The following is a 13,278-nucleotide window of genomic DNA, read 5'->3' on the forward strand; positions in this document are numbered from 1 at the left end:
GGAGGGTTCTATGAACTGGAATTACTACAAACAAAGCAACCAGATGTATATCTCATAGAAAAGATCTTAAAAAGGAGGGGGGATCGTGTTCTTGTCAAGTGGCTCGGTTTCACATCCGACCGCAACTCCTGGATTAATATAAAAGACGTCATTTAAAGTGGAAACTCGCAGTCAAAATGTTAAACTTAAAACGTGAATACGATCGTCTGAAAACTTTCAGCAATTTGAACATTGAGGATAGAATGGCGCAAAAATTTGCAAAAAGTAGATTTTTTACACAAATTTAAAAGGCTATGTTAAGTGCTATTTCTGTGCGTTAGAAGTCAACGCATTCAACACTCCCTCAGATGTTGAAGCTGAACATCTGCGTCTTTCACCAACATGTGTTTATGTTAACGGAGAAGATGTGTGCGGACCATTTAATCGACCAAGTTTTAAATCATCGTCTTCGAAGAGTCACAACTATATTTTCAACTTAATGAAGCCTATAGCGGCCGTAGTTATAGCCCTAGGTTTTGCCTATTATATACACCAACATTGTAATGGCTGCATCAAACATTGCGAATTGCACACATTTTAGATGCACAGTAGAAAATATATATAAATAAGTGTACACATATTGTTAATTCTAAAGAATATTGAATGATGTATGTGTAAATAAGTATAATAAAATAAATATTTGAACTTTATCAACGAACTTTTTCATTTAAACTTAACCCCATTACCTAAGTCAGCAATGATAACCGCAAAATCTGCATCGACCAGCCAACCGCCTCAAGTCCGCGGCGAAGCCTACCAGCTAAATCCGCACCATAGCCGCCCGCCGTGAACCCCACAAACCCCACTTCAACCAAGTCACTCACCGCAAAGGCTGATACCCAGGCAAATACATCAAAACAGCTTAATAAACCACAAAAAGCACACCAAAAAAATCGATACCCCTTATAAATACACACAAACAACTTGACACTCCCCAAAAAGCACTCGGCAAACATCGCTATCTCATATACCACCAAACCAGCTTAATAACCCACAAAAAGCACACCAGAAAGATCGATACCCCATAAAAGCACCAAATAAAACTTGACACTCCCCAAAAAGCACTCGGAAAACATCGCTATCTCAGAAACACACCAAAACATAACTCAGTATTATCCAAGACACACAGCAATAGTACTTATCCTAGAATAACTGCAATAGAGCTTAATATCCCCAAGACACAAACCACCCACCCCAAGACACGACCTCCGACAAACCACAGGCTCCCCACACAAAGCAACACCCCGTACCCAAGTCGCAAACCCAAAGCCTCCAAAGGCACGCTCCTCACCCAAGGCACACGCCCAGATCCCCCACCAAAAGCAGACAGCCCAAAGCCCCCAGCAAAGGCGCACGCCCAAAGCTCCACATCAGAAGCACATCCCTTACCCAAGGCGCACACCCCCTTGCCCAAGGCGCGCACCCAAAAGCTAATGGTGCGAAAGAGACGAGCGAGATAGCATGAAAGCTTAAAAGCTCTATCATGATGTGTCCCTCTAACACACAGAGCCTATTGGGAGGGTAGATCTTTACACTCCATCGTAACTTGCCATGCTTAATTTACTTCAACCTCTTCTGTTCTGAGATTTATGTCTTCGAACCTTTTACTTGAATTACGCTACATAAACTCCACTTCAACAAATCAAATAAATTTTTTCTCTTCACTCAGTCTTGAACCTGCTTGTGATTGTCCGCAAGCCGGCGAGATAGTAATGAGGTGTAATCAGGACGGGGACTTCTCTATGAAGCTACTGTAACTCGTAACTGCTAATAACGTCGATAATAATAATAATAGTAATAACTCCGCCGAAGCCGGTCCCAAGCCCGGTTGTGAAAGGAGGAGGGATAGATAGCTTCAATCTGAATGGCTGTACGCCACTGCAGCGTCTCAGGGGGTAGGTGAGGAAAGTGCAGGAACTTTGCAGTCTTGCAGATTACTCACTAAGGAAGCTATCTCAACACCTGGCAGCTAGGGATAAAATGCACCACCAACAATGAGAAGAAGGAGAAATTTGAGGTCCGGTACGGATAACCGGCGGGAGTCGTCTGACTTGGTGACTGGGTCGGGCTCTCGTAATGGACAGCACGGCGTCGAAACCGCTAGTCGTGGGGCGGTTCGACGTCTAGGCGCCACGACGACCAGGAGCACAGCTCCGCCTGCTGCAGCTGTTTCGCCACAATCTGTGGCGACCACTTCAGCAGGTTCGCGTAGGAAGCGGATGAAATGGACTGAAGAAATGAACCTCTTCATCATCCGCTCCTACTACGAAATAACGGCGGGGGCAGGTACAACATCTTACCGCCCCTTGTTGCACCAGAGATTCGTCGACCGTTTCCCGCAATTCGCGCACGTGACTGTGCAGCGAGTCGCAGACCAGTACCGCTTCATTACTCGCAGCGACACAATCCCGGCCACCATCAGGGAGCGTGTTCGACTTGAAGTCATCGGGGAAACTGGTGACCGAGAGTCGATGGGGGCAGAGGCGGCGGCATCAACAACATCACGCCGCACTGCAGGCAACAGGTTCAGTACTCGCCGAAGCACTCTTCTCCACCGTCCAGCTGAGGTTTCCGCTGAGGTTCGGGACGAATTCCAAAGAGCGTGCATAGAATTCTCGGATATGGATCCTTTGCATAGACCAGGCATTCCCAGGCTCTATGCATCTCCAGCAACTCCGGGAATTCTATCTCAAATCAATGATGAGATTGCATCTCGACTGTGTGCTGATATGTCGCTGCTGCAACTACAATCACTTGTGTATTGTGGTGTTGCGGCTATCAGATTGCACGGTCAGAAGATTCGCTTTCACGTTATTGGTTTGAGTGACAAAAGAGATCCACCATGGAAAATTCGTCTGGAACGTCGGCGGGACTCACTAAGGCAGGACATTGCTAGACTGATTCAGATCAGCACTGGCAGTGCCAGCCGACGGGTGAGAAATAAAGTGCAGAGGGTTTACCGGAACTATGCCATCCCCTGTGAGACACCCGTTGTTGAAATTCTGGACACACTAAAACAGAAACTTTCTGTCATATGCAGTCGGTTACGACAGTATGGCGAAAGTTATTCCAGACGTGTCCAGAATGCAACATACGCGAGGAACCAGCGGAGCTTTTTCAGATCACTCAACGAATCCCAACAGAGCGTGCAGACAGTGCAGTTTTCGGTGACGGAAGCGAAAGAGTATTGGGGTGGACTTTGGGGGCATCCACCACGCCAATACGCCTGGCATGAATTTTGCGGATGTTATCGAAGAGGAAGTTCGACGAGCCATAAACAGCTCGAAGAACTGGAGGGGCCCAGGTCTGGATCGGGTGCAGAATTTCTGGTATAAGAAATTTACCAGCGTACACAGTCGGTTGGCACGCAGTATAAATGAGGTCATAAGTCGGCCGGAGGAATTTCCACCTTTCCTCACTGCGAGGATTACCTACCTTATCCCTAAGAAGGACATGGTGCAGGACCCCGCAGACACAAGACCGATCACTTGCTTACCAACCCTCTACAAATTCATCACGTCCATTATTAGTGGAAGGATCAATGCGCACCTCGAGACCAACAACATTCTGTCCGAGGAGCAGAAGGGCTGCCGAGTTGGGTCAAGGGGTTGCAAAGAGCAACTCATTATCGACTCGGTAGTTGTAGGGCAAGCAACTAGAGGCCAGAGAAACCTCTTCAGTTGCTATATCGATTATGCCAAGGCTTTCGATAGCGTTCCGCATACCTGGCTAATCGATATCCTACATCTGTATCGCATTGATCCAAAACTAATAAAGGTTTTGGCGACAGTCATGGAAGGGTGGCATACCACCTTATCAGTCCGTACATCTGAGGGTGCTAATACCTCAGAGCCCATCCGTATACGGAGGGGCATCTTCCAGGGGGATTCATTGAGTCCCCTTTGGTTTTGTATGGCACTGAACCCCCTTTCATGGCTACTGAATGATGCTAGAGGGCATGGTTTTGCAATAAAGTATGGCCTACGTGCTAAGTCCGAACTGACACACTTGATGTACTTAGATGACATCAAGCTGTATGCTGGTACTGACAACCATCTTAGAAGTCTGTTGCGAATAATAGACATGTTCAGCCGTGATATTCGGATGGAGTTTGGATTAGACAAGTGTCGAATCCAAGCCATCCGCAAAGGTCATCACGAGCCACATGCCGGACATAGCATTGGTGACCTCCACATCGAAGCTATGACCGAGACAGACTTCTACAAGTACCTAGGAATTCTGCAAGGAACCCATGCTCGAGTTGGTGATCTGAAAGAAGCTCTGCTGTCCGAATTCCTGCGACGTGTAAAGTTGGTGCTGAAATCGCATCTCTCGGGGAAGAATAAAATAAGCGCGTTGAATGTATTCGCCATCCCTTCACTGGCTTATGCATTCGGAATATTGCCGTGGACGAAGACCGATCTGGAAAACGTCCAGCGGCGGATACGGGCAACTATGGCCAAATTCCGAATGCATCACCCAAAGTATGCCGTGGAGCGGATGAACCTGCCTCGTGACATCGGAGGTAGAGGCGTGGTTGACGTGGCGGCACAACATCATCGCCAAGTCGATTCGCTGCGCGCTTATTTTTACAGCAAAGAGCAGGCGAGTCCCTTGCATGCAGATGTCAGTAAGGCAGACTGTGGACTGACTCCACTTAAATTTAAGGATCGATCCTTCAATCCTCTGAGTGGGGTGAAGTCGGGCCAAGAGCGGATCGATGAATGAAAGTCGAAGGCAATGCACGGTAAACATGTGAATTGTCTTTGGCAGCCATTTGTCGATTTGCATCTGTCGAACAGATGGCTGTGTGCTGGGAAGCTCTTTGCTGAGACGGAGGGGTTTATGTGTGCCATTCAGGATTGCGTGGTCGCCACCCGAGCTTATAAAAAGCTCATCATGAAAGAACGGGTGGAGAACGACCAGTGCAAAATGTGTGGTTCGGCGTTAGAGACGTTGGACCATCTCATTTCTGGCTGTACTGTTATGGCACCGGTGCAATACATCACCAGGCATAATGCTAGGCCTTAAAATACACATTATCCCGATATCTGCTCAAATAATAATAGTGTTTCCATGGCTCTAATGTTTTTTACAAGTAAACATTTACAGATCAACCTCGGCCATAATATTATAATGCAATATTCTGTAAACTTATATAAACGTAAGATACACCGAATTCAAGGCGATACCTGCATAGAAATATACAAACACATCAGTTTACGCGCTTGTAATTTGTAATCTATGCAGGTCAATAATTTCCAAGGTAGTAAAGTACATTGTATGCGTTTTACTACAAATATACCATTCGCACGTGTATCTTACGTAGGCACAAAACTTGTATTTAAAGAAATGTCGTTAATAAAGAATTGTCAGTCCGATCGATATAACCAAGCTTATCTTTTTATCCCTAGTGAGGCTGCTAGAGATGATCAATTTGACCTAAAGCTTGAATTAGTGCTTTACCAAGTTAAGCATACCACTCATTGGTACTTCACGAAGGGGTGTTTCGTTGAAATTCGCATTTATAACGTTTCTTCGGAGCAGCCTACTATCCAAGTATCGTCAGCTTCCAAAATACAACAAGTCGTAACAAATTGCATATTTCCAAGATTTACAAATCAACTTTCTCAGTCCGCGAATTATGGAGAGGTTTTGAATATATTCGGGTAATTCAACACTGCTACATGCGTGTTTTTCATGCTCTATGTTTCGGGTCATTGTTTTGGCATTTCTGGAATGTTTGACAAATACCAAATTTCTCCTGCGCTGACATGCGACTGTTACGGCGCAGACGATTTGGAAGATGTGATATTCGTGGAAAGGAATATGGATTCGAATTTGTACATTGGTATTTTAAAATAATCTAGATGCTGGCGCAGAAAAATTAGGTATTTGTCAAACATTGATGGTATGCCAAAATAGTGACCCGAAACAGAAAGCATGAAAAACACGCATGTGTAGTGTTCAATTGTCCGTGGTTATTATTATTAAGAACCTCCAGAATTATATCGACGGTAGTATCCTTCTTCTTCGCGAATAATGGAGAAAAATTCCAGCTGAATCCTACGTTTGGTCAAATCCATGTCACTACCCAGTAAAGGTTGTATATGATGCTATGCTACGTCTCCACACAGAGTATTAACTAGGCACTATCCGGATTTCAATTTTGCATACGAAATAGACGAACTATACGTAACGTACACAAAACGAAAAAGAAGTGGAAATATTCCTATCAATTTAGATAGGCTTGTCCGTTTATAGATACACTAATCAGAAACAATTTTGTATAGCTCCTCACGTTTTTGGGGACTCATGACTAATCAATATTTCAACTGAAATTCCTAGAGTCAACGGTTTCAAGGGCATTTTAAGGTGTTGTGTAAAACAAAACCTTATTAAAATCGATTCAATGTCTGTCTGTCTGCCTGTCTGTCACACGAACTTTTCTTCAAAATGACTAAACCGATCCGAAAAAAATTTGGTGCATATATGGGAACTATGAAATCCCGTGAGTGGCATAAATTCACGTGCAGTTTAAAAGGAGGTTCCCCATACATGTAAAGGGGGAATGCTAGAATTTTTAATTAGTACTAATTAGTACCAGTAATTAGTACTTTCCGATTCTGACGTGAATTACAAAGTGCGCGAGTAAGGAGTCAGAAAGTACACACTACCCAACCCAAAAATCAAAAACAAAAATTAGGGTGGTGCGCTTAGATGAAATCTAGGCTTCGAAATATGTCCCATTCCGATATCTGCTCAAATTAACTAATTAATAGTTTATTACCAACTTTTAGAAATTGGCTGAAAAACCCCGTTAAGTTCATCCTAGGAATACTAGGCATTGAGGACAGTATCGTGTATACGCAAGCCAAATTTCATAAAAATTCGGCTGTTAGTGTCAAAGTTATAACAATTCAAACTTATAAATTTCGTGCGAATTTACCGCATCCTAAGCCATACAAATACGATGCTGAATGATTGACAATCGAGGGAAATACAGGGTGCGGCAGCATAACTTCCTTTTTTCAAAACTCAATAAAAACTATTGTATGCATCGGAAAATATTTATTTATTTTTTATAATGTAAGCACATGTCTAAAGTTTTTATTTACATTGTTTTGAAGATCAAATTTCTGGCGCTTGTCATGACTCTTGTTAGCATAGCAGGTGTTATGTTGGCAATTTCTTCTTGGATGTTGGTCTTCAAATCTTGTAGGGTTCTTGGACGGTTCACATAACCACGGGATTTCAAAAAACCCCATAGAAAAAAATCACAAGGGGACAGATCGGGAGAGCGTGCCGGCCATTCCAAATCGCCTCTAATTGAGATAAGGCGCTCTGGAAAGTGTTCCCTCAAAACAGCCATCGATTTTTTTATGTTGCGGAGGCCGTGGCGATCGCAACATTGACGCTCTCACTGCTTCAATATTCTCAGGTGATCTAACGGGCCGAGGGAGTCCAGTTCTTCTTTTTGACGCACTTGCAGTTTGTCTGAATGTAGTGACCCATGTAACAATTAATTTGCGGTCTGGGACGGGAGCCAACGGGGCTAAATTAAAGCGATTCCGAAATGCACGCTGTGTTGCAATAACCGAACATCCGCTTGAAAAGTAAATCTCAACGGCAAAGGCACGCTCCTCACTATTCCAACGCATGATGGCGACTGAACCGTGTCGAGACAAAACTTTACAGTATCCCCTCTTGCACGAGACCACTAGCGCTCCACTATGACATCAACTAACTGAGTGACGCGCATTTTAAAACAGGAAGTTATGCTGCCGCACCCTGTATTAAAATTTGATTCATGAAAAATTTAGTTCTCCTCAGCCCTTTCTAAGGTTTTGTGTAAAACAAAATCTTATTAAAACCGGTCTGTCTGTCCGTCTGTTTATCTATCCGTCACATACATCTTTCTCAGAGACGGTTTCAGCGATTTACACCAAATTTGGTGCAAAGGTGGGAACTATGAACGTTCACGCATACAGTGAGTTACATAATTCTACATTTAATTTAAGGAGGTCGCCATACGTGCAAATGGGGGTGTACATTTTTGTCATCACATATAGTCATCAAGCCGGTATTAGTTTTGACATTTCTTGGAAAGGTGGGGAGTGCAAGTCATAATAGGTCAAATTGTCACTACTTTGCAAATTCAATACTTAATGTGGATATTTTCACATACTATATGCATATACTACGTGTTACTTACTAATGGGACAAATGCACACTCAAACGTCTTTATTAAAGAAATACACAAAACCTTTCATACCGGAAGCGTTCAGCTTCCGGTTTCCCGACTTGTTTGTAGCTCTTGTAGGTTAAGTTCTTCACATTTGCTAATAATATTAAACTCTGAGTGTGAAGCGTATGAAGTTGGCTATGTGAAACGTATGAGGTTGACTATTATCAATACAGTGCTTTCCATCAAATTATTTATTTAAATGGCTTTCTAAAAAGTAGAGGACAATGGAATTTTTAACTATATATACGCGGAGCTGTCACGTACTCATCGCTCCTCACATAGGGAAACACAAAACCTTTTAGCTTGACGCTTCAGGTTTCCCGACTTGTTTAGTTTTCTTGACGAGATTCATGTGTACGCAAACTTTTTCTGATTAGTGTACAGTGGCTGTCATTCGATGCCATGTCTGGAATTCAAATCCATATTTTTCAAGTTTTCTTTTTAGAAATGAAAATATTGCAATTGTTTTTGAAAATTCAATCCCCCAGTAAATAACTTGATAACAAAGAGGAATTACATGTCGGGAAACCGGAAGCTGGACGCTTCAGGTATGAAAGGTTTTGTGTATTTGTATAAAGACATTTGAGTGTGCATCTGTCCCATTAATACACAGCATGAAATGTATGCATATATTATGTAGGAGCATCCACTTTTGGGTGATACTGACATTCATAGTCTTGAATTTGCAAAGAAGCGAGAACTTTGACCTATTATAACTTTGTTAGAAATAGTTAGACTTCCTCCAAAATTAGATTCTTCTATGCAGCCAAATTTCAAGGAGCCCACAGAATTGTTTTTGTTTTTAGTCACGCCCATTCATTTTTGATAAATCAACGCTTTAAGGTAGCCACTCCAAAATGATAAAATTCATCTCAGATGTGTTTTTTGAAACAACTTTGGCCTTGTAAATTAGTGCGTTACCAAGTTACAGGCACAATGACAAATTAAAATAAACTTGACAATTTACCTTGCTTTCCAGAACGACTATTTTTCCCAACCCATTGGCAGAAATACGTCTCCACACTATCAAGCCGTTATCATCAAACTAAAAGTTGGGTTTTGTACATTTAAAGAACAATGCTTCATCATGTTTCCACTAAACTTGCATCTGACCGTTACTATACTTCATGCGAATCATCAATTCATTCTTTCAAAGTATTTCCGGTTTTATAACATTATCTGCATAGAAATTTTTTTTCTTTTGCAGGTTTGCTTAATTCATATATAGAATTTTTCGCATAACTCGACTATTTTTTCATAAGGCCTTCTGTGAATAGTGGATAAAGATGGTGCTGTTTTGCTTTCTTATACAAGTTTATTAAACATTTTTGGAGCAGAAAGCAGTGGATCCGTTGCTGAGGTGTTTTTATTCCTTATATCAATTCTTTCTCTTGCAATTTTTTATCGTCCTTTGGAATATCTACACTCGAAGGCTCCATCCTCCTTGGAAGTTTTGACAACCTTTCCGCCCTAGTTTTATTAAAAATGTTCACAATACTCCTCCTGAATTTAGGTACACTCTTTTCAGAATTTTTTAGTTTAATTTCCTAATTAACCTAAGAAGCTATGTCGCTTTATGAATGCTCGAAAAACATTTGTTTTCTTTTTACTTACTTTTTTTAGTTTCTATTTGTATTGACTAATTGTTTGTAATAAATAAAACTACTTTATTTCAGTTTTGTTAGCAAAAACATTAGTTATTCTTGTATTGTTTACTTATTTTTTATTTGTCCGAAAACCACATTTCAGTACATCTTCTCGCACAACAAACTAACGGTGATAAAATTAATATAAATTTCACCTGCTATAAGAGGTAGCAGAATGGTTATATCAAAGAAATAAAGATTCTCTCAAACAGACTTCTGTACTTGCCGTTATACAAAGCAAGTCCAAGGTAATGAGTTTGCTTACTTATTAATGACAGCCATTGTATGTACACATCAGTATGCGGTAATAGGCAATGTTTATTTGTTTAGAATGAATATAATATTTATGTTTTCAAAACCATATGCACACACATATGCCCTAAAAGTTTGAAAATATACAAAGAAATATTTTGAGTTTTTATTTTATTTTTTTGTATGAACATACATACGAAAAGGAAAACGTGCAAAGAAAGTTCCTCACATAAGATAAACATTTGCCAAAAACCTCTTTATAACGAATTTCGAATCATGGCAGAATATAAATAGAAAGCATAATTAACTCTATTTAACTTTTTATTGTATACGAAGCCATATATGGCTTCACACAGTTGACAATTATCCAAATCCCATTCACAAGATAAAATGCCTCCTTATCTTCCAAATTCCAAGCTGGGTCTTCGTGTCAGTGCAAGACGGGTTACAGGTAGTTGAAATGTGATAATTTCAAAAACATATTACATATGTTAATTGGTTAATTTCGAATTTTTTCTCAGAAGCAAATTTTTTATAAAATTGTTGGTTTATTTTAGTGTTTTTTGTATATATATATATTAAGTTGTTGCAAATGAAATGTCGGATTTTTCAATGAAGTGAAGTTAGTTATGATTTTAATGTTTAAAACTGCCGCAAGGTGACTCTAGTGGTATGGGATAATTGAGTATAAATAGTCGTTCGTTCGATCAAGGAGTCATTTCAGTTTCAATCGTCATTGAAGTTCCAAGTAAAACTCAAAGAAAAAAGCATGGAAGGGAGTCAAAAACGTCTACTTTTTCTATATGAATTTAAACTTGGTCACAACGCAGCGGAGGCAACCAGAAACATTTGCAGAGCATTTGGAGCTGACGCAGCAAACGAACGAACGACACAGCGGTGGTTCGAAAAATTCCGATCAGGCGACATGATCCTCCAAAGTGAACCTCGTGGACACCCAGGACCATCGATCGACAACGACGAGTTGCGTTTGATAGTGGAATCTGATCCGCGATCATCGATTCGTGACATTGCAGAGAAAATAGGCGTACACTATTCGACAGTATCTCGGCACTTACAACAGCTTGGAAAGGTGAAGAAGCTTGATAAGTGGGTTCCGCATGAACTCAACGAGCAAAACATGGCGCTGCGAATGGAAATATCCAGTTCTCTACTCAACCGCAACAGGAACAATCCCTTTTTGCGCAGAATAGTGACATGCGATGAAAAGTGGATATTGTACGACAACCGTCGCAGATCAGCGCAATGGCTAGATGCCGATCAGCCTCCACAACACATGCCAAAACCGAGCCTTCACCCGAAGAAGGTAATGGTAACTGTTTGGTGGTCTGCATCTGGAATTATTCATTATTCGTTTTTGGAGCGTGGTGAAACAATTAATGCAGAGAAATATTGTGCCCAACTTGATGAAATGCACGAGAAATTACGTGTTCAGCGGCCTAGATTGGTCAACAGAGATGGAGTGATACTGCTCCATGATAACGCCCGACCTCATGTTTCCAGAATGACGGTCCAAAAATTAAATGAATTACGATATGAGACTCTACCTCATCCACCATATTCACCCGTCCTCTCGCCAACCGACTACCACTTTTTTAAGCATTTGGATCACTTTTTGGCAGGGAAACAATTCAGCAATGAAGTAGCTGTCAAAAGTGCCTTTGAAGAATTTCTTAGCTCTAGAAACCCAGACTTTTACGAAACTGGAATAAATACCCTTGTATCTCGTTGGGAGAAGTGCATTGAAGCTGCTGGTTCTTATTTTGACTAATAAAATTAATTTTCATAAAAGTTATAGTTTTTTGAAATTTTACTCAAATATCCGACATTTCATTTGCAACAACCTAATAGTTTAAAAAGCCCACGGACCTTCTTCCCACCCAACCGAGGGGCGACTAACCTAAGAATGGACTGAAGGCAACATCCAGCGATGATGCGTTTCACGGAAAGTGTGTGCGACAATGCGAAAAAGTATTGCTATTATACACCCCGATTGTCGCAAATACTTCAAGCAATGGCGAGGTGGTTCTATACTACAGAGACATAGATCTTAAATGGAAGACAGTACGAATCAAGACTGAAGCCCACTAAGTCAGATTGTTACCGGACAGGACTCTTCGGATTATAGCACAGATTGCAAGGATAACCGCTTTTTGCATCTCCATGTATAGTCCAGTCCTAGGATCGAGCGTTTTCAGCGCTTGATGCAAGTTTCCAGGGACTAATCCTGTCGCTGAAATTACTACTGGGACTACTTCGATCTTTTGTAGTCTCCAAATCTACTTCATATCGTCCGCCAAAGGGCTGTAGCTCCGAAATTTTTCGCACTGTTTTTCAACAGGGTTCCGGTCCAACGGTACGGCTACATCGATTATGAAGCACGCTCGCTCCTCCTTCAGAAGCGGAACTAGATCGGGCCTGTTGTGATTAACACTGTGGTCGGTGGCAATAGTGTGATCCCCAAGTGGTTTGACCCGATAATTTTCCAAGATTCTATAGTAAGGATGGTAGGTTGCCACTCAGTTATACTTCAACGCAAGATTTTGATGGAGAATTTTGCAGATGGAGTTATGGCGATTGGTGTACTCAGTACTGCTCAACATCCTGCACGCAGTTGTTATGTGTTGGATGGTCTCCTCTTCACAGTTGCATAACCTACAACTGGAGTTGGTGATTGAGGAGTCGTGAAGAATGTACCGTTTATAATTTTTTGTTGGGAGCGTAACGCCCGGCAACAATAAATTTTTGATATGATCTCCGTGAATGCCACATGTCGATCTTCTGTTGGACTGAAGTAACATTCGACACGGGATCCCATTCTCTGCTTCTCAAGTACGAAGGAAATAATTATTATCTGCCATGACGATAGCCTGATGTATTTGCCTATTTGGCTCTACTCACGAAGAGAATGCATTTGATTATAGTGCAATGTTTTCAAATCAAGTACCCCCTTCCTCCCTGATAACGTGGGATGGTGGTACTCAATTTTTCGGAAACTCTATTGTGCATGTTATTGTTTGCAAGAACTACGCTCCCCCTCAAACACCACCTTGTCGTGGCGGGGGAGCTTGTGGT

At 41.6% G+C, this 13,278-nt stretch overlaps 1 protein-coding gene across 1 annotated transcript in view; it reads left to right on the top strand.

The window, feature by feature from the left end:
- LOC119652913 (anther-specific proline-rich protein APG) overlaps positions 1-9,544 on the top strand; it is a 155,291-nt gene extending 145,747 nt beyond the window's left edge. The window contains exon 4 of the mRNA XM_038057296.1: positions 9,495-9,544. Within this exon, the coding sequence (XP_037913224.1) occupies positions 9,495-9,529 (35 nt within the window). The 3' untranslated portion in view covers positions 9,530-9,544. The remainder of the gene's footprint in view (positions 1-9,494) is intronic.
- Positions 9,545-13,278: the final 3,734 nt, after the last annotated feature.

The sequence above is a fragment of the Hermetia illucens genome, chromosome 3 (assembly GCF_905115235.1).
Source record: "Hermetia illucens chromosome 3, iHerIll2.2.curated.20191125, whole genome shotgun sequence".
Classification (NCBI taxonomy): domain Eukaryota; kingdom Metazoa; phylum Arthropoda; class Insecta; order Diptera; family Stratiomyidae; genus Hermetia; species Hermetia illucens.